We start from the raw sequence: 22,500 nt of genomic DNA on the forward strand, positions 1-22,500 counted from the left end.
ACTTGTTGTTTGTGTACATGGATTTTATAATGTCGTATGTTTTACCCCCAACACCACTTTCCATCAATTTTGTTTTCTCTCTCTCTCTCTCTCTCTCTCTCTCTCTCTCTCTCTCTCTCGCCTTTTCTCTCAAGGTCTAACTCAGCAAACAGTTATGAAGAAATATGTTTTCCTTTATTTATCTGGACTTAACCATAACCTCATTCGACGATAAGAGAACGTCAGAATGTCAGAACTAACGTGTGATTTTAAGTTCATTTGAATGTAATGTAAAGTTGTCCAGTTGTGGAACTTGATGTGAGTGCCATTGACATGCATTAAATAGGCTCTGACTTGGGAAATGTGCAGGTACAGGTGTTGTCCCAGGACGTTTTCACACGCTAACATATCTTCTGATCATCAGATCCAAAATGGCCTCTGACACTTCCTGTTTCCCTGTCCCACAGCTCCAGGAGACGGTGAAGAGGAAACTGGACAGCGCACGCTCGCCCCTCAATGGTGACCAGAATGGGATCTGCGACGGGAGCTATTCTCCGACCACCAAGAGGTTACGAAAAGACGGACCAGGATCGGGCGGACTGGACTCTCTCCCGGGCCTCCCCAACAACGCCCCCCCCATTTCCCCGCTCCACCAGATGGACATCAAGCCCTTACTGGGAGTCGCCGGGAACCCCAACAACCCCAGCGTAAACAACAACAACAACAACGTGAATGTCAACAACTGTAACTACGGTCCCGGCAGCAATGGTAGCCATGGCAACCACCCTGGCAGCGGCTTGGGCTCAGGTCGCCCGGCTGACGTCAAGCTCAACGGCGATCTCCCCAACGTCAAGCTCAACGGTTCCTTAGACCTGGAGGACGGCTTCGGACTCCTCAAAGACCTGAAACAGGAGCCGCTCGACGACGGGGGAGGGATCGAGTCGTCGGACACGTCCTTGTCCAATCAGAACAAGCTGTTTTCGGACATCAACCTGAATGACCAGGAGTGGCAGGAGCTGATTGATGAGCTGGCCAATACGGTGCCGGAAGACGACATGCAGGACCTCTTCAATGAAGACTTTGAGGAGAAGAAGGAAGCAGAGTTTACCAGGCCGGCCAATCAGACCCCGGTACCGCAGGACCCGCCTCCCATGGCCACAGTGGCTCATCAACAGACGAACCAAGCACAGGGGGCGGCACAAGTCCCCATGGGTTCCCCACAGGTACCGTTTGGCTTGGTTTATTAGGGGTTCACAGCAAACCCTATTGTTCTTGATAGCGTTACTCTCTCTCTCACCTTTCTCTCTTCTCCTCTCTCCTCCTCTCTCTCTCTCTCTCTCTCTCTCTCTCTCTCTCTCTCTCTCTCTCTCTCTCCTTTTCTCTCTTCTCCTCTCTCTCTCTCTCTCTCTCTCTCTCTCTCCTTTCTCTCTCTCACATTTTCTCTCTCTCTCTCTCTCTCTCACCTTTCTCTCTCTCACATTTTCTCTCCCTCTCTCTCTCTCTCTCTCTCTCCCACCCTCTCTCTCTCTCTCTCTCTCTCTCTCTCCCACCCACCCCCTCTCTCTCTCTCTCTCTCTCTCTCCCACCCTCTCTCTCTCTCTCTCTCTCTCCCTCTCTCCCTCTCTCCCTCTCTCTCTCTCTCTCTCTCTCTCTCCTTCTCTCTCTCCCACCCTCTCTCTCTCTCTCTCTCCCACCCTCTTTCCCTCTCTCTCTCTCTCTCTCTCTCTCTCTCCCACCCTCTCTCTCTCTCTCTCTCCCTCTCTCTCTCCCTCTCTCTCTCTCTCTCTCTCTCTCTCTCTCTCTCTCTCTCTCTCTCCCACCCTCTCTCTCTCCCTCTCTCTCTCTCTCTCTCTCTCTCTCTCCCACCCTCTCTCTCTCTCTCTCTCTCTGTCTCTGTCTCTCTCTCTCTCTCTCTCTCTCTCTCTCTCTCTCTCTCTGTCTCTGTCTCTCTCTCTCTCTCTCTCTCTCTCTCTCTCTCTCTCTCTCTCTCTCTCTCTCTCCCACCCTCTCTCTCTCAGCTTCAATAACCTGTAGTGACACCCCATCCCGTGAACGGGACCGTTGTCATCATCTGACACTAATTAGCATAACGCAACGGACATAAATATTCCTATTCATGAAAATCACAAGTGAAATATATTGGAACACAGCTTACCTTTTGTTAATCACCCTGTCATCTCAGATTTTCAAAATATGCTTTACAGCCAACGCTGGACAATCATTTGTGTAAGTTTATCATAGCCTAGCATAGCATTATGCCTTGCTAGCAGCAGGCAAACTTGTCACGGAAATCAGAAAAGCAATTAAATTAAATCGTTTACCTTTGATGAACTTCGGATGTTTTCACTCACGAGACTCCCAGGTAGATAGCCAATGATCCTTTTTCCCCAAAATATTATTTTTGTAGGCGAAATTAGCTCCGTTTGTTCTTCACGTTTGGCTGAGAAATCGCCCGGAAATGGCGGTCACCACAACGCCGAAAAATATTCCAAATTAGCTCCATAATATCGACAGAAACATGGCAAATGTTGTTTAGAATCCATCCTCAAGGTGTTTTTCTAATATCTAATTATCTATTCGATAATATATCCGTCGGGACAATTCGTTTTTCACTAGGACCGATTGGAGTAATGGCTACCTCTGTATTTTACACGAGAATCTCTCTCGGAGCCACCATGTGACCACTTGCGCAATGTGGTAGAACGTTTTTTCTCCAAAAATGAAAATACTGCCCCCTAGTACCAAGAGGTTAAGTGTTCCTTTTATTGTTTTGAGCAGTGTATATATTATTATTAATTATTATTATTTATTATTATGTGATTGAATATGATGTGATGTGATTGAATATGATGTGATGTGATGTGATGTGATTGAATATGATGTGATGTGATTGAATATGATGTGATGTGATGTGATGTGATTGAATATGATGTGATGTGATTGAATATGATGTGATGTGATGTGATGTGATTGAATATGATGTGATGTGATGTGATGTGATTGAATATGATGTGATGTGATTGAATATGATGTGATGTGATGTGATTGAATGTGATGTGATGTGATTATGATGTGATTGAATGTGATGTGATGTGATTGAATATGATGTGATGTGATGTGATTATGATGTGATTGAATATGATGTGATGTGATGTGATTATGATGTGATTGAATATGATGTGATGTGATTATGATGTGATTGAATATGATGTGATGTGATGTGATGTGATGTGATTGAATATGATGTGATGTGATGTGATTATGATGTGATTGAATATGATGTGATGTGATGTGATTATGATGTGATTGAATGTGATGTGATGTGATGTGATTATGATGTGATTGAATGTGATGTGATGTGATGTGATTATGATGTGATTGAATGTGATGTGATGTGATGTGATGTGATGTGATTGAATATGATGTGATGTGATGTGATTATGATGTGATTGAATGTGATGTGATGTGATGTGATTATGATGTGATTGAATATGATGTGATGTGATGTGATTATGATGTGATTGAATATGATGTGATGTGATGTGATTATGATGTGATTGAATGTGATGTGATGTGATTATGATGTGATTGAATATGATGTGATGTGATGTGATGTGATTGAATATGATGTGATGTGATGTGATTATGATGTGATTGAATATGATGTGATGTGATGTGATTATGATGTGATGTGATGTGATTATGATGTGATTGAATATGATGTGATGTGATGTGATTATGATGTGATTGAAATGTGATTGTGCCTCTACTGCCTGTGATTACAGTATGTTGTCCATGTTACTCTGGTATATGAAATGTAGCTGTTTTCTGTAATGTTATCATTTCTAAATAACCTAAAGAAATGGCCTCTCCTCAGGTCCGGCCGTCGTCTTCGGGCCCTCAGTTTGCCACCGCCGCCAACGGAACACCGCCCCAGCAGCCTTTGCAGCAGTCCCCACAGGTCGCCATGGCCTCAGGCTCCCCTCTCCCCAACTGTGTGGCCCGGTCGCCGCAGACGCCCACCCAGGCCCAGACGCAGGCCGGCCCCAGACCAGGGAATGGATTTATGATGAACCCAGGCCAAGGTGTGGGCCAGGCGGGTACAGGATCCAATGGCCCTGGAGTCCCCACTGGAATCCAAGGGCCTGGGCCGGTGACCTCTGAACTGTCGCCTGCTGAGCAACTGAAAGCGATGGCGGCACAGCAGCGCGCTAAGCTAATGCAGCAGCAGAAACAACAGCAGCAACAGCAGCAGGCTAACTGGTCCCCAGCCGGAGCTCCAACCAGCCCCTACGCCTCTGCTCCTTTCAACCAGCAGGACAAGCCCAACAGCCCGATGATGTACCCACCTCAAGCCTTCAACCAGCAGGACAAGCCCAACAGCCCGATGATGTACCCACCTCAAGCCTTCAACCCTGGCCAACAGGGCCCCCTGGTGGCTGGGATGACCTCGAGCAACGGCCCCAAAGCTCCCATGAACAACTACCTCCCTCAGAACCCCCACAACCACATGGGCATGATAAGTCAACAACAACAACAACAGACAAACAACATGGGCGCCCAACAGAACACCCTCTCTAAACAACAACAACAACAACAACAACAACAACAACTACAGCAACAGCAAACGGCAGCCATGTTGTCCTACAGCAACACAAAGCCGCTGAGTCACTTCAGCACGATGGGGGTCGATCACATGGGGCAGAGGATGACCCCGCCCATGGGATCACAGGTCAAGAACCCCATGATGCCCCCATACATGCAGCAGGGAGGGGTGCAGGGGGCGGGGCCGGGCCAGACCCAGGGACCAATCCCGGGCCAGACGGCTCACCTCAGCGAGGAGCAGAAGAGGATGCTGCTGATGAAGCAGAAGGTGCTGAACCAGAGCATGCCCTACAGCGCCATGCAGCCCCACGGACAGGTAGGACGGATGCCATTTTGGATCTGTTGCAGGCTTCGTAATGTGGAATTGGTGAAACTGGAGCAGAAACCCATTTTGGCTCTGGTTTAGTTTGTGTGGCGCTTTTTACTGTGTGTGATTGGTGATTCTGGAGAATGGTTTACAGGTAGGCACTTTGTGTAGAGCTTTTTACTGTGTTGGATTGGAGCACCATTATGGCTCTGGTTGTTTTTCTGGATACACTTTTTACAGTGTGAATAGTGGTGATTACTGTGCAGAACGGGAGCCATATTGTCTTCTGGTTGAGCTTTGTACAATGTGGAATTGGTGAAACTGGTGTCCATTTTGGTTCTGTTTTTTCCCCTGTAATGGTTCATTGGAAATGGGTGGATTGTAAAGTCCCATTTGCAATGCTCAGACAAGCATCTCAGACAGCGATGCTCTCAACACAAGGCCTCAACAGTTCTGGTTATTGTTTGGCCTTGAGAGAGGAGAGCTAGCTGGTGAAAACACATCTCTCTCTGTCTGTCTCTCTCCTCTGTCTACTGTAACTACTGTAGCTGCGTGTAGATCCAAACAGTAGTTGAGAGAGGAGAGCTAGCTGGTGAAAACACATCTCTCTCTGTCTGTCTCTCTCCTCTGTCTACTGTAACTACTGTAACTGCGTGTAGATCCAAACAGTAGTTTACATTTTTCAGTCAGGAATCCAGTTTTAAAAATGAGCCCAAGGTGAGACGATCCGTCTCTCTCTCTAACTGACAGTTCGTCATGGAAACATTCTGATTCTAGAACCTTGATGATTTTTTAAACTCCTAGAAGGAGCAGCGTTGGAGGCGGGGCAAGATAAAATGGCGCCGGACGGGCGGTTGCCCCAGTAACAGGCTACAGTAGCACTGGCAATAGGAAAATGGTGAAAGGTATTGATGTCTTCGCATCACAAGCAGCAGCAGCCTCTTCTTCTCCCTCATCTTCCTCTCCTCCCTCCCTGATAGTCTATCGGTTGGTCATTTAGGGCGCCGACGCTAGGCTTAACGAATCCGTACTTCATATCCCCACCCGTCACAGTTGAGCTCAGATGGAAGTGCCTCTCCCACTACTAGGAGAGCGGCTAGCTGGGGCTATTTGTTTGGCTAACCTAGCCTGGTGGTTAGCGTAGCAGCTGGCTACTCAATAGGGTGTCAATCCATCACAGCTTGATAATGATAAGGTGCTAAAACCAACCTCAGTTATCGAGCTCTGCTGTTGAGCTACCATGTAGTTAGTAGCTAGCGGTTAAGGGTTGGTTAGCTTGCTAAATGCTAATGCTAATACTATGTTGAATGCAAAGTGACTGTGTCTGAGTGGAAGTCTTTGTGTTTGTGTTAGCTAAACGGTGTGTGTGTGTGTGTGTGCTTCAGAAGGAGTGTGTGCTTTAGAAGGAGTGTGTGCTTCAGTGTGTTATCGAGAGGAGAAGAGGCGAGCGGCAGTTAAACGTGGCGCTGGCCCTTTAAGAGGAGGGGATAAACCCATTAGCTCATAACCAGTGAATTACTGTCATTAGAGATGGAGGTGTGTGTACATCCTCTGCTTCCCCCTCCCCCTTTCCCTTTAAACAGACACACTCTCTCTCTCTCTCCCTTTAAACAGACACACTCCCTCTCTCTCCCTTTAAACAGACACTCTCTCTCTCTCCCTTTAAACAGACTCTCACTCTCTCTCTCTTTAAACAGACACACTCTCTCTCTCTCTCTCTCTCTCTCTCTCTATGTGTCTCTGTCTCTCTCTCTCTCTCTCTGTCTCTCTCTCTCTCTGTCTCTCTCTCTCTGTGTCTCTCTCTCTGTCTCTCTCTCTCTCTGTCTCTCTCTCTCTGTCTCTCTCTCTCTGTCTCTCTCTCTCTGTGTCTCTCTCTCTCTGTCTCTCTCTCTCTCTGTCTCTCTCTGTGTCTCTCTCTCTCTCCGTGTCTCTGTCTGTCTCTGTCTCTCTCTCTGTCTCCTCTCTTGTTCATGATATGCCTACAGTCACACACTCCTCCTCTTCCCCCTATGCCAGCAGCACTCAGCACCAATAAAGAAGCTGATTTATTAAAATTGGGGCCTTTGCGGGAGAGAAACTGAGAGAGAGGAGGAGGAGAGAGGTACTGAAACAGAAAGAGACTGAGGGAGAGGAGAGAGGAGATAGGAGAGAGGGACTGAGGGAGAAAGAGACTGAGGGAGAGAGGAGAGAGGGACTGAGGCAGAGGAGAGAGAGACTGAAAGAGAAAGACTGAGGGAGAGGAGAGAGGGACTGAGGGAGAAGAGAGAGGGACTGAGGGAGAGGAGAGAGGGACTGAGGGAGAAGAGAGAGGGACTGAGGGAGAGGAGAGAGGGACTGAGGGAGAGGAGAGAGAGACTGAAAGAGAAAGAGACTGAGGGAGAGGAGAGAGAGACTGAGGGAGAGGAGAGAGAGACTGAGGGAGAGGAGAGAGAGACTGAAAGAGAAAGAGAAAGAGACTGAGGGAGAGGAGAGAGAGACTGAGGGAGAGGAGCGAGAGACTGAAAGAGAAAGAGACTGAGGGAGAGGAGAGAGGGACTGAAAGAGAGAGAGACTGAGGGAGAGGAGAGAGGGACTGAGGGACTGAGGGAGAAAGAGACTGAGGGAGAGGGAGAGAGGGACTGAGGGAGAGGAGAGAGGGACTGAGGGAGAAGAGAGAGGGACTGAGGGAGAGGAGAGAGAGACTGAAAGAGAAAGAGACTGAGGGAGAGGAGAGAGAGACTGAGGGAGAGGAGAGAGAGACTGAGGGAGAGGAGAGAGAGACTGAAAGAGAAAGAGACTGAGGGAGAGGAGAGAGGGACTGAGGGAGAGGAGAGAGAGACTGAGGGAGAGGAGAGAGGGACTGAAAGAGAAAGAGACTGAGGGAGAGGAGAGAGGAGAGAGGGACTGAGGGAGAGGAGGGAGAGACTGAAAGAGAAAGAGACTGAGGGAGAGGAGAGAGGGACTGAAAGAGAGAGAGACTGAGGGAGAGGAGAGAGGGACTGAGGGAGAGGAGAGAGAGACTGAAAGAGAAAGAGACTGAGGGAGAGGAGAGAGGGACTGAGGGAGAGGAGAGAGGGACTGAGGGAGAAAGAGACTGAGGGAGAGGAGAGAGGGACTGAGGGAGAGGAGAGAGGGACTGAGGGAGAGGAGAGAGGGACTGAGGGAGAGGAGAGAGGGACTGAGGGAGAGGAGAGAGAGACTGAGGGAGAAAGAGACTGAGGGAGAAAGAGACTGAGGGAGAAAGAGACTGAGGGAGAAAGAGACTGAGGGAGAAAGAGACTGCGGGACAAAGAGACTGAGGGAGAGGAGAGAGGAGAGAGAGGACTGAAAGAGACTGAGGGAGAGGAGAGATGGACTGAGGGAGAGGAGAGAGGGACTGAGGGAGAGGAGAAAGGGACTGAGGGAGAGGAGAGGGACTGAGGGAGAGAAGAGGGACTGAGGGAGAGGAGAGAGGGACTGAGGGAGAGAAGAGGGACTGAGGGAGAGGAGAGAGGGACTGAGGGAGAGGAGAGGGACTGAGGGACTGAGGGAGAGGAGAGAGGGACTGAGGGAGAGGTTTATATTAAGGAAAACAGGATAATAGGAGAAAGAGTGGATGTAGACTGAAGAAGCAAAGAGCAAGAAAGAGAAGGGCACGGAATGCAGAGAGATTTGTGAGAGAGAAGGAGAGGATGTGAAAGACCGAGGAGAACGAGGCAGGAAAGGGAGGATTGGGAGGGAAACAGAAAGGTGTGTAGACCACCTACCCGTTATTCATATTGCTGTGTGTTTTTACATATGTTGTCCCACTTGACCCTTGAAATGAAACCGGTCTTTAAAGAGTTCTACGCATCCAGACGGTCTATCAAACAGCACCGGGCTTATCGGACTGACTCACATGGAAAATAAACATGTTTGTGTGTCGGGGAGGGGCTGATGTTGGCAGTGTTTATCTCCTCCCACGGCCCCCTGGGTAAAGCCGTGTGTATGCTTGTCTTTGATGGTGTGTGTGTGTGTGTTGCAGGAGGGGTAATATTAGCACTGTCATCTCACAGGTGGCTGGGTTAGAACCCTATCTCTCTCTCTCTGTGTGTGTGTGTGTGTGTGTGTGTGTGTGTGTGTGTGTGTGTGTTGCAGGAGGGGTAATAATATAATAATACCACTGTTTATCCCCCACAACGCCACTGTGTGTATCCCTGGTGTGTGTGTTGGCTCACAGGTGGCTGGGTTAGACCCCTTTTTCTCCGTGTGTGTACGGTGTGTGTACAGTGTGTGTGTGTGTGTGTGTAAGCTAATCCTGTTAGCAGCTGTTTAGAGAGACTTCAGCCTGGCTCTTCAAAAGCTCGTTAGTCAAGCTTTAATTGTCGTCGGCTCCCTCGCTTTGCATATCACCATGACGCTAATTTATGCTCCGTCGGCGGCACGGTTACCGTGGCGGTGGTGCCTGGCTGGCAGGCTGTCGCCGTGGAAGCGGCTAGGTGGGGGTTAGAGAGAGATATGGTGTGTGTGTGTGTGTGTGTGTGTGTGTGTGTGTGTTTTGGGTTGGGCTGGGTTGAAGCAAGATAAATGTGTGTGGGTGGGTCTCTTAGGCTGTGATCTGAATAATGATTGGTTGAAATGAGATTGACAGGTGTGGAGATCTCTGGAGAGCTGGTGTCATCCAATTAAATGGGAGCGAGGTGTGTGTGCCTCTCTCTCTAGTGAAAGTGGTGTGTGTGTGTGTGTGTGTGTGTGTGGGGGGGGGGGGGGGGGGGGGGGTTTACATGCCTGAGTTGTGTGTTATTTTCGCATTTTTGTTCTTTCACATTTGACGCATGGTAGGTGGGTTCGACGACGTGTGTGTGGTTGTGTGTGTGTGTGTGTGTGAAACCCACATTGTGACTGCAGGCGGTACTGCTGCCACTGCTAGTGCTAATAGCCCTGTGAGTCACGGCACACACACACACACACACACACACACACACACACACACACACTGCAAACAAACAGACACATACACGGTCACTCAAACACCCACAGGCCAGCCCAGCCCCCCTCCCTGCCCCTCTTCCTCTCTCTCTCTTTCTCTCTCTGTGGTGAGGTCTATTTCACCCATCAGTCTCTCCTCTCTTCCCTCTTCATCCCTCTCTTTTGTTATCTCCCCCTCCGAGCGCACCTCCTGCTGCCCTCATCCAGAGCCGAAGTTAAACACACACACACACACACACACACACACACACACACACAGACACACACACACACACACCACCTTCACTAGAGAGAGAGGTGTAAAAAAAAAGGCAGACTGAGAGAAAGAGATCACCCCATCGCTCTGCTTCTCTCCCCTCCCCCCTACTCTCGTTATCTACAAGAGCTGGATATTACCTTCTCTTCCTCTCTCCCTCTCTCTCTCCCTCCCTCTCTCCCTCCCTCTCTCTCTCCCTCCCTCTCTCTCTTCCTCTCTCCCCTTCCCACTCCTTATTATCTCCTTCCCCTCTCTCTCTCTCTCTCTCCCTCCCTCTCTCTCTCCCTCCCTCTCTCTCTTCCTCCCTCCCCTTCCCACTCCTTATTATCTCCTTCCCCTCTCCCTCTCTTTCTCTCTCCATCTCCGTTTGCCTCTCTCTGCCCCCCTTCCTCCTTGGTGCTCTCTCTCTTTCTCTCTCTCCCCACACGTGTCAGGGCTTGAGCTGAGCTGCTCTCAGATCCTGTTGAGAGCCTCAGAGGAGAACGAGGGAGGAGGGAGAGGAGGAGGAGGAGGGGGCAGGCAGGGGAAGGCTGTGTTCCGTCATGTTCTCTGCTGCACTGGCTTCCTGCTAACACTGACACCAGACTAACTGTCTCTCTCCTCATTCCTCTCTTCTCCTTTCTTTACCCTTCCTCCTGTTCTCTCTCCTCTCTTCCCTCCATCTCTTTAACCAGTCCTACTCCTCCTGTTCTCTCTCTCTCTCCTCTCTTCCCTCCATCTCGTTAACCAGTCCTACTCCTCCTGTTCTCTCTCTCTCTCCTCTCTTCCCTCCATCTCTTTAACCAGTCCTACTCCTCCTGTTCTCTCTCTCCTCTCTTCCCTCCATCTCGTTAACCAGTCCTACTCCTCCTGTTCTCTCTCTCTCTCCTCTCTTCCCTCCATCTCTTAAACCAGTCCTACTCCTCCTGTTCTCTCTCTCTCTCCTCTCTTCCCTCCATCTCTTAAACCAGTCCTACTCCTCCTGTTCTCTCTCTCTCTCTCTCCTCTCCTCCCTCCATCTCGTTAACCAGTCCTACTCCTCCTGTTCTCTCTCTCTCTCCTCTCTTCCTTCCATCTCTTTAACCAGTCCTACTCCTCCTGTTCTCTCTCTCTCCTCTCTTCCCTCCATCTCTTAAACCAGTCCTACTCCTCCTGTTCTCTCTCCTCTCTTCCCTCCATCTCTTTAACCAGTCCTACTCCTCCTGTTCTCTCTCTCTCTCTCTCCTCTCCTCCCTCCATCTCGTTAACCAGTCCTACTCCTCCTGTTCTCTCTCTCTCTCCTCTCTTCCCTCCATCTCTTTAACCAGTCCTACTCCTCCTGTTCTCTCTCTCTCCTCTCTTCCCTCCATCTCTTAAACCAGTCCTACTCCTCCTGTTCTCTCTCCTCTCTTCCCTCCATCTCTTAAACCAGTCCTACTCCTCCTGTTCTCTCTCCTCTCTTCCCTCTATCTCTTTAACCAGTCCTACTCCTCCTGTTCTCTCTCCTCTCTTCCCTCCATCTCGTTAACCAGTCCTACTCCTCCTGTTCTCTCTCTCTCTCCTCTCTTCCCTCCATCTCTTTAACCAGTCCTACTCCTCCTGTTCTCTCTCTCTCCTCTCTTCCCTCCATCTCGTTAACCAGTCCTACTCCTCCTGTTCTCTCTCTCTCTCTCTCTCTCTCCTCTCTTCCCTCCATCTCGTTAACCAGTTCTACTCCTCCTGTTCTCTCTCTCTCCTCTCTTCCCTCTATCTCTTTAACCAGTCCTACTCCTCCTGTTCTCTCTCTCTCCTCTCTTCCCTCCATCTCGTTAACCAGTCCTACTCCTCCTGTTCTCTCTCCTCTCTTCCCTCCATCTCATTAACCAGTCCTACTCCTCCTGTTCTCTCTCCTCTCTTCCCTCCATCTCTTTAACCAGTCCTACTCCTCCTGTTCTCTCTCTCTCTCCTCTCTTCCCTCCATCTCGTTAACCAGTCCTACTCCTCCTGTTCTCTCTCTCCTCTCTTCCCTCCATCTCGTTAACCAGTCCTACTCCTCCTGTTCTCTCTCTCTCCTCTCTTCCCTCCATCTCGTTAACCAGTCCTACTCCTCCTGTTCTCTCTCTCTCCTCTCTTCCCTCCATCTCTTAAACCAGTCCTACTCCTCCTGTTCTCTCTCCTCTCTTCCCTCCATCTCTTTAACCAGTCCTACTCCTCCTGTTCTCTCTCTCTCTCCTCTCTTCCCTCCATCTCGTTAACCAGTCCTACTCCTCCTGTTCTCTCTCTCTCCTCTCTTCCCTCCATCTCGTTAACCAGTCCTACTCCTCCTGTTCTCTCTCTCTCCTCTCTTCCCTCCATCTCTTAAACCAGTCCTACTCCTCCTGTTCTCTCTCCTCTCCTCCCTCCATCTCGTTAACCAGTCCTACTCCTCCTGTTCTCTCTCTCTCTCCTCTCTTCCCTCCATCTCGTTAACCAGTCCTACTCCTCCTGTTCTCTCTCTCTCCTCTCTTCCCTCCATCTCGTTAACCAGTCCTACTCCTCCTGTTCTCTCTCTCTCCTCTCTTCCCTCCATCTCTTAAACCAGTCCTACTCCTCCTGTTCTCTCTCCTCTCCTCCCTCCATCTCGTTAACCAGTCCTACTCCTCCTGTTCTCTCTCTCTCTCCTCTCTTCCCTCCATCTCTTAAACCAGTCCTACTCCTCCTGTTCTCTCTCCTCTCCTCCCTCCATCTCGTTAACCAGTCCTACTCCTCCTGTTCTCTCTCTCTCTCCTCTCTTCCCTCCATCTCGTTAACCAGTCCTACTCCTCCTGTTCTCTCTCTCTCTCCTCTCTTCCCTCCATCTCGTTAACCAGTCCTACTCCTCCTGTTCTCTCTCTCTCTCCTCTCTTCCCTCCATCTCTTTAACCAGTCCTACTCCTCCTGTTCTCTCTCTCTCCTCTCTTCCCTCCATCTCTTAAACCAGTCCTACTCCTCCTGTTCTCTCTCTCTCTCTTCCCTCCATCTCTTTAACCAGTCCTACTCCTCCTGTTCTCCCTCTCTCTCCTCTCTTCCCTCTATCTATTTAATCAGTCCTACTCCTCCTGTTCTCTCTCTCTCCTCTCTTCCCTCCATCTCGTTAACCAGTCCTACTCCTCCTGTTCTCTCTCTCCTCTCTTCCCTCCATCTCTTTAACCAGTCCTACTCCTCCTGTTCTCTCTCTCTCCTCTCTTCCCTCCATCTCTTAAACCAGTCCTACTCCTCCTGTTCTCTCTCCTCTCTTCCCTCCATCTCTTTAACCAGTCCTACTCCTCCTGTTCTCTCTCTCTCTCCTCTCTTCCCTCCATCTCGTTAACCAGTCCTACTCCTCTTGTTCTCTCTCCTCTCTTCCCTCCATCTCGTTAACCAGTCCTACTCCTCTTGTTCTCTCTTCTCTCTTCCCTCCATCTCGTTAACCAGTCCTACTCCTCTTGTTCTCTCTCCTCTCTTCCCTCCATCTCGTTAACCAGTCATACTCCCCTGTGCTTAGTATTAGTTCTACTCCACTAAACCTGATCAACACAAGATCAACACACACCAACAAATCCCCCCCCCCCCCCCTTCAACTCCCCCGTTAAATGTGTTTGGTTTGCTCCGGCGGTGCCAGAGAAAACACACTGAGACAAACCATCTTCACACACCTCGGGGGGGTGTTAATGGAGGGTCGATACTCAGCTCAACAACAGGCTGTTATTATATATTAGTAGTAGGAGGCTGTTATTATATATTAGTAGTGGGAGGCTGTTATTATATAGTAGTAGGGGGGCTGTTATTATATAGTAGTAGGAGGTTGTTATTATATAGTAGTAGGAGGCTGTTATTATATAGTAGTAGGGGGGCTGTTATTATATAGTAGTGGGAGGCTGTTATTATATATTATTATGGAGGCTGTTATTATATAGTAGTGGGGAGGCTGTTATTATATAGTAGTGGGAGGCTGTTATTATATAGTAGTGGGAGGCTGTTATTATATAGTAGTAGGGAGGCTGTTATTATATAGTAGTAGGAGGCTGTTATTATATAGTAGTAGGGAGGCTGTTATTATATAGTAGTAGGAGGCTGTTATTATATAGTAGTAGGAGGCTGTTATTATATAGTAGTGGGAGGCTGTTATTATATAGTAGTAGGGAGGCTGTTATTATATAGTAGTAGTAGGGGGCTGTTATTATATAGTAGTAGGAGGCTCTTATTATATAGTAGTGGGAGGCTGTTATTATATAGTAGTGGGAGGCTGTTATTATATAGTAGTGGGAGGCTGTTATTATATAGTAGTAGGAGGCTGTATTATATAGTAGTGGGAGGCTGTTATTATATAGTAGTGGGAGGCTGTTATTATATAGTAGTGGGAGGCTGTTATTATATAGTAGTAGGGAGGCTGTTATTATATAGTAGTGGGAGGCTGTTATTATATAGTAGTAGGGAGGCTGTTATTATATAGTAGTGGGAGGCTGTTATTATATAGTAGTGGGAGGCTGTTATTATATAGTAGTAGGGGGCTGTTATTATATAGTAGTGGGAGGCTGTTATTATATAGTAGTAGGAGGCTGTTATTATATAGTAGTGGGAGGCTGTTATTATATAGTAGTAGGGGGCTGTTATTATATAGTAGTGGGAGGCTGTTATTATATAGTAGTAGGAGGCTGTTATTATATAGTAGTGGGAGGCTGTTATTATATAGTAGTGGGAGGCTGTTATTATATAGTAGTGGGAGGCTGTTATTATATAGTAGTAGGAGGCTGTTATTATATAGTGGTAGGGAGGCTGTTATTATATAGTAGTAGGAGGCTGTTATTATATAGTAGTAGGGAGGCTGTTATTATATAGTAGTAGGAGGTTGTTATTATATAGTAGTAGGGGGCTGTTATTATATAGTAGTAGGAGGCTGTTATTATATAGTAGTAGGGAGGCTGTTATTATATAGTAGTAGGGGGCTGTTATTATATAGTAGTAGGGAGGCTGTTATGATATAGTAGTGGGAGGCTGTTATTATATAGTAGTAGGAGGTTGTTATTATAGTAGTGGGAGGCTGTTATTATATAGTAGTGGGAGGCTGTTATTATATAGTAGTGGGAGGCTGTTATTATATAGTAGTAGGAGGCTGTTATTATATAGTGGTAGGGAGGCTGTTATTATATAGTAGTGGGAGGCTGTTATTATATAGTAGTGGGAGGCTGTTATTATATAGTAGTGGGAGGCTGTTATTATATAGTAGTGGGAGGCTGTTATTATATAGTAGTGGGAGGCTGTTATTATATAGTAGTGGGAGGCTGTTATTATATAGTAGTAGGAGGCTGTTATTATATAGTGGTAGGGAGGCTGTTATTATATAGTAGTAGGAGGCTGTTATTATATAGTAGTGGGAGGCTGTTATTATATAGTAGTGGGAGGCTGTTATTATATAGTAGTGGGAGGCTGTTATTATATAGTAGTAGGAGGCTGTTATTATATAGTAGTGGGAGGCTGTTATTATATAGTAGTAGGGGGCTGTTATTATATAGTAGTAGTAGGCTGTTATTATATAGTAGTAGGAGGCTGTTATTATATAGTAGTAGGAGGCTGTTATTATATAGTAGTGGGAGGCTGTTATTATATAGTAGTAGGAGGCTGTTATTATATAGTAGTAGGGAGTCTGTTATTATATAGTAGTAGGAGGCTGTTATTATATAGTAGTGGGAGGCTGTTATTATATAGTAGTGGGAGGCTGTTATTATATAGTAGTGGGAGGCTGTTATTATATAGTAGTAGGAGGCTGTTATTATATAGTAGTGGAAGGCTGTTATTATATAGTAGTGGGAGGCTGTTATTATATAGTAGTAGGAGGCTGTTATTATATAGTAGTGGGAGGCTGTTATTATATAGTAGTGGGAGGCTGTTATTATATAGTAGGGGGAGGCTGTTATTATATAGTAGTGGGAGGCTGTTATTATATAGTAGTAGGGGGCTGTTATTATATAGTAGTGGGAGGCTGTTATTATATAGTAGTAGGGGGCTGTTATTATATAGTAGTAGGGAGGCTGTTATTATATAGTAGTAGGGAGGCTGTTATTATATAGTAGTAGGGAGGCTGTTATTATATAGTAGTAGGGAGGCTGTTATTATATAGTAGTAGGGGGCTGTTATTATATAGTAGTAGGGAGGCTGTTATTATATAGTAGTAGGGAGGCTGTTATTATATAGTAGTAGGAGGTTGTTATTATATAGTAGTAGGGGGCTGTTATTATATAGTAGTAGGGGGCTGTTATTATATAGTAGTAGGGAGGCTGTTATTAGGAGGCTGTTATTATATAGTAGTAGGGGGCTGTTATTATATAGTAGTGGGAGGCTGTTATTATATAGTAGTGGGAGGCTGTTATTATATAGTAGTAGGAGGCTGTTATTATATAGTAGTGGGAGGCTGTTATTAGGAGGCTGTTATTATATAGTAGTAGGGGGCTGTTATTATATAGTAGTGGGAGGCTGTTATTATATAGTAGTAGGAGGCTGTTATTATATAGTAGTGGGAGGCTGTTATTATATAGTAGTAGGAGGCTGTTATTATATAGTAGTGGGAGGCTGTTATTATATAGTAGTAGGAGGCTGTTATTATATAGTAGTGGGAGGCTGTTATTATATAGTAGTAGGGGGCTGTTATTATATAGTAGTAGGAGGCTGTTATTATATAGTAGTAGGAGGCTGTTATTATATAGTAGTAGGAGGCTGTTATTATATAGTAGTAGGAGGCTGTTATTATATGGTAGTAGGAGGCTGTTATTATATAGTAGTAGGAGGCTGTTATTATATAGTAGTGGGAGGCTGTTATTATATAGTAGTGGGAGGCTGTTATTATATAGTAGTGGGAGGCTGTTATTATATAGTATTGGGAGGCTGTTATTATATAGTAGTGGGAGGCTGTTATTATATAGTAGTAGGAGGCTGTTATTATATAGTAGTAGGGGGCTGTTATTATATAGTAGTGGGAGGCTGTTATTATATAGTAGTAGGGGGCTGTTATTATATAGTAGTGGGAGGCTGTTATTATATAGTAGTAGGGAGGCTGTTATTATATAGTAGTAGGAGGCTGTTATTATATAGTAGTGGGAGGCTGTTATTATATAGTAGTAGGGGGCTGTTATTATATAGTAGTGGGAGGCTGTTATTATATAGTAGTAGGGAGGCTGTTATTATATAGTAGTAGGAGGCTGTTATTATATAGTAGTGGGAGGCTGTTATTATATAGTAGTAGGGGGCTGTTATTATATAGTAGTAGGAGGCTGTTATTATATAGTAGTAGGGGGCTGTTATTATATAGTAGTAGGGAGTCTGTTATTATATAGTAGTAGGGAGTCTGTTATTATATAGTAGTGGGAGGCTGTTATTATATAGTAGTAGGAGGCTGTTATTATATAGTAGTAGGGAGCTGTTATTACAGATGACATGGTGGCTGTATTGTACTGTAACATTGTCCATTTTACACCCTTTATATTTAGTCATTTAGCCATTTAGCCATTTAGCCTTTTAGTAATTTAGCCATTTAGTCATTTAGCCATTTAGTCATTTAGCCATTTAGTCATTTAGCCATTTAGCCACTCTTAAAGTAGTGAGTGCATCCATTTTCATTGGTACAGTTCCCCCGTGGGAATCGAACCCACAACTCTGGTGTTGTAAGTGCTGCGCTCTACAAACTGAGCCACACAGGACTCATTATATTCTAGCTGAAATACACTGAGTGGACAAAACATTAGGAACACCTTCCTGGTATTGACTTTCACCCCGTTTTGCCCTCAGAACAGTCTCACTACATCGAGACATGCGGTAGTGTGTGTGTGTGTGTGTGTGTGCGTGCGGTAGTGTGCGTGTGTGTCTGCGTGTGGTAGTGTTTGTGTGTGGTAGTGTGTGTGTGTGTGTGTGTATGCGTGCGGTAGTGTGTGTGTGTGTCTGCATGCGGTAGTGTGTGTGTGAGTCTGCGTGCGGTAGTGTGTGTGTGTGTCTGCGTGTGGTAGTGTGTGTGTGAATCTGCGTGCGGTAGTGTGTGTGTGTGTCTGCGTGTGGTAGTGTGTGTGTGAGTCTGCGTGCGGTAGTGTGTGTGTGTGTGTGTGTGTGCGGTAGTGTGTGTGTGTGTGTCTGCGTGTGGTAGTGTGTGTGTGTGTGTGTCTGTGTGTGGTAGTGTGTGTGTGAGTCTGCGTGTGTGTGCGTGTGTGTGTGTGTGTGTGTGTGTGTGTGGTAGTGTGTGTGTGTGTGTGTGAGTCTGCGTGAGGTAGTGTGTGTGTGTGTCTGCGTGTGGTAGTGTGTGTGTGTGTGTGTCTGCGTGCGGTAGTGTGTGTGTGTGTGTGTGTATGCGTGCGGTAGTGTGTGTGTGTGTGAGTCTGGGTGCGGTAGTGTGTGTGTGTGTGTGTGTGTGCGGTAGTGTGTGTGTGTGTGTCTGCGTGTGGTAGTGTGTGTGTGTGTGTGTCTGCGTGTGGTAGTGTGTGTGTGAGTCTGCGTGTGTGTGCGTGTGTGTGTGTGTGTGTGTCTGCGTGTGGTAGTGTGTGTGTGTGTGTGTGTGTGTGCGTGCGGTAGTGTGTGTGTGTGTCTGCGTGTGGTAGTGTGTGTGTGAGTCTGCGTGCGGTAGTGTGTGTGTGTGTGTGTGTGTGCGGTAGTGTGTGTGTGTGTGTCTGCGTGTGGTAGTGTGTGTGTGTGTGTGTCTGCGTGTGGTAGTGTGTGTGTGAGTCTGCGTGTGTGTGCGTGTGTGTGTGTGTGTGTGTCTGCGTGTGGTAGTGTGTGTGTGTGTGTGTGAGTCTGCGTGCGGTAGTGTGTGTGTGTGTCTGCGTGTGGTAGTGTGTGTGTGTGTGTGTCTGCGTGCGGTAGTGTGTGTGTGTGTGTGTGTATGCGTGCGGTAGTGTGTGTGTGTGTGAGTCTGCGTGCGGTAGTGTGTGTGTGTGTGTGTGTGTGCGGTAGTGTGTGTGTGTGTGTCTGCGTGTGGTAGTGTGTGTGTGTGTGTGTCTGCGTGTGGTAGTGTGTGTGTGAGTCTGCGTGTGTGTGCGTGTGTGTGTGTGTGTGTGTCTGCGTGCGGTAGTGTGTGTGTGAGTCTGCGTGCAGTGTTTTTTTGTGTCTGGGGGGCAAATCATTCTTATTCTGTGTCTGGGCCAAACAGGAGGGTAGTGGAGAAGGAGGGTAGAGGAGAGGAGAGGAGATAAGGAGGCAAAGGGAAAGGAAAGGAGATGAAAGGAGAGAAGGAGGGGAAGGGAAAGGAGGGGAGGAGGGGAAAGGAAAGGAAAAGAGAGAAGGAGGGGAGAGGAGAGGAAAGGGGAGAGGAGAGAAGGAGAGGAGGGGAGAGGAGAGAAGGAGGAGAGGAGAGGAGAGGAGAGGAGAGGAGAGAAACAGAGGAGAGGAGAGGAGAGGAGAGGAGAGGAGAGGAGGAGGGGAGAGGAGAGGAGAGAATGAGGGGAGAGGAGAGGAGAGAATGAGGGGAGAGGAGAGGAGAGAAGGAGGGGAGAGGAAAGGAGATGAGGGGAGAGGAAAGGAGATAACGAGATAAGGAGAGAAGGAGGGGAGAGGAGAGAAGGAGGGGAGAAGAGAGGAGAGGAGAGAAGAAGGGGAGAGGAGAGAGGAGAGGAGAGAAGGAGGGGAGAGGAGAGGAGAGGAGAGAAGGAGGGGAGAGGAGAGAAGGAGGGGAGAGGAGAGGAGAGAAGGAGGGGAGAGGAGAGGAGAGGAGAGAAGGAGGGGAGAGGAGAGGAGAGCCACAGCACAGTGAGATCCCTGAATACTAAATAGACTGGTGTCGCCCCAGCCAGCACCTGCCAGGCTACACACACACACACACACACACACACACACATTCCTCTGCCACTCACACCTCATGCCAGCTCAAAGTTTGGCCGCCTCAGCCTGCTCCAGGTTGCCATGGACACCATGGCCCACAGCACCTAGCAGCCAGAATCAATGGGAAGCTTCAAGACCAGAGAGGCAGGGGGTAGAGAGAGAGAGGGTGTGTGTGTGTGTGTCTTGGTCGAGGATGGGAGGCACAGATGTGACCTCACCCCTGTCCCCAAAGTGCCCCCTCTCTCCCCATCTGCTCTGACACACACACTCTGAGTCCACTGACTAGATGGATTTCTGGTGCTGCTCCTGTTGAAGATAACGTGTGTGTGTTGTACTGTGTGTGTTGTACTGTGTGTGTTGTACTGTGTGTGTTGTACTGTGTGTGTTGTACTGTGTGTGTTCTGTGTGTGTTGTACTGTGTGTGTTGTACTGTGTGTGTTGTACTGTGTGTGTTGTACTGTGTGTGTTGTACTGTGTGTGTTGTACTCTTTTCCTATAATTCTATGAGGTATATAGCTGACAGCAGGAACACATGGCTCTGTCTTCAGTAAGAATAGACAGTAGTAATAGTGGTCTGATAATATGACTGGGGTGGTCTGATAATATGACTGGGGTGGCCTGATAATATGACTGGGGTGGCCTGATAATATGACTGGGGTGGTCTGATAATATGACTGGGGTGGTCTGATAATATGACTGGGGTGGTCTGATATTATGACCGGGGTGGTCTGATAAATGACTGGGGTGGTCTGATAATATGACTGGGGTGGTCTGATAATATGACTGTGGTGGTCTGATAATATGACTGGGGTGGTCTGATAATATGACTGGGGTGGTCTGATATTATGACCGGGGTGGTCTGATAATATGACTGGGGTGGTCTGATAATATGACTGGGGTGGTCTGATAATATGACTGGGGTGGTCTGATCTTATGACTGGGGTGATAGTGGTCTGATAATATGACTGGGGTGTTATTGGTCTGATAATATGACTGGGGTGGTCTGATATTATGACCGGGGTGGTCTGATAATATGACTGGGGTGGTCTGATAATATGACTGGGGTGGTCTGATAATATGACTGGGGTGGTCTGATAATATGACTGGGGTGGTCTGATATTATGACTGGGGTGGTCTGATCTTATGACTGGGGTGATAGTGGTCTGATAATATGACTGGGGTGTTATTGGTCTGATAATATGACTGGGGTGATAGTGGTCTGATAATATGACTGGGGTGGTCTGATAATATGACTGGGGTGGTCTGATAATATGACTGGGGTGGTCTGATAATATGACTGGGGTGGTCTGATAATATGACTGGGGTGGTCTGATAATATGACTGGGGTGATAGTGGTCTGATATTATGACTGGGTGATAGTGGTCTGATAATATGACTGGGGTGGTCTGATAATATGACTGGGGTGTTATTGGTCTGATAATATGACTTGGGTGATAGTGGTCTGATTATATGACTGGGGTGGTCTGATAATATGACTGGGGTGGTCTGATAATATGACTGGGGTGGTCTGATTATATGACTGGGGTGATAGTGGTCTGATAATATGACTGGGGTGATAGTGGTCTGATATTATGACTGGGGTGATAGTGGTCTGATTATATGACTGGGGTGGTCTGATTATATGACTGGGGTGATAGTGGTCTGATATTATGACTGGGGTGGTCTGATACTATGACTGGGGTGATAGTGGTCTGATAATATGACTGGGGTGATAGTGGTCTGATATTATGACAGGGGTGGTCTGATAATATGACTGGGGTGGTTTGATAATATGACTGGGGTGGTCTGATAATATGACTGGGGTGGTCTGATAATATGACTGGGGTGGTCTGATAATATGACTGGGGTGGTCTGATAATATGACTGGGGTGGTCTGATATTATGACTGGGGTGGTCTGATAATATGACTGGGGTGATAGTGGTCTGATAATATGACCGGGGTGGTCTGATAATATGACTGGGGTGATAGTGGTCTGATAATATGACTGGGGTGGTCTGATAATATGACTGGGGTGATAGTAGTCTGATAATATGACTGGGGTGATAGTGGTCTGATAATATGACCGGGGTGGTCTGATAATATGACTGGGGTGGTCTGATAATATGACTGGGGTGATAGTGGTCTGATATTATGACTGGGGTGATAGTGGTCTGATATTATGACTGGGGTGATAGTGGTCTGATATTATGACTGGGGTGGTCTGATAATATGACTGGGTGATAGTGGTCTGATATTATGACTGGGGTGGTCTGATATTATGACTGGGGTGATAGTGGTCTGATTATATGACTGGGGTGGTCTGATAATATGACTGGGGTGGTCTGATAATATGACTGGGTGATAGTGGTCTGATATTTTGACTGGGGTGGTCTGATATTATGACTGGGGTGATAGTGGTCTGATATTGTGACTGGGGTGGTCTGAAAATATTTCTGAACTACACACAAGGACAGACAGGAAGTCAGGAGAGGCACATGTTCGGAATCACACACACACATTCCAGGAGAATTAGAAGGGGGAGGGAGAGACGCACACACACCAATGATATGGAGAGTGAAAGAAAGAGAGGCAGAGTAGAGACCGGCTAGAAGAAGAGGGAGAGACAGAGACGGCTGCAGAGCTTTGAGGATTATGGGTAGATTTGGACTTTTTTGTAGCGAGATTCTTTTTCTCTGAGCA

At 47.2% G+C, this 22,500-nt stretch overlaps 1 protein-coding gene across 1 annotated transcript in view; it reads left to right on the plus strand.

The window, feature by feature from the left end:
- LOC139394311 (mastermind-like protein 3) overlaps positions 1–22,500 on the plus strand; it is a 224,348-nt gene that overhangs the window by 101,546 nt on the left and 100,302 nt on the right. Inside the window, exons 2-3 of the mRNA XM_071142349.1 lie at positions 447–1,202; positions 3,857–4,900. Of these exons, the coding sequence (XP_070998450.1) occupies positions 447–1,202; positions 3,857–4,900 (1,800 nt within the window). The remainder of the gene's footprint in view (positions 1–446; positions 1,203–3,856; positions 4,901–22,500) is intronic.

The sequence above is a fragment of the Oncorhynchus clarkii genome, unplaced genomic scaffold, assembly GCF_045791955.1.
Source record: "Oncorhynchus clarkii lewisi isolate Uvic-CL-2024 unplaced genomic scaffold, UVic_Ocla_1.0 unplaced_contig_2512_pilon_pilon, whole genome shotgun sequence".
In the NCBI taxonomy this organism is placed as follows: domain Eukaryota; kingdom Metazoa; phylum Chordata; class Actinopteri; order Salmoniformes; family Salmonidae; genus Oncorhynchus; species Oncorhynchus clarkii.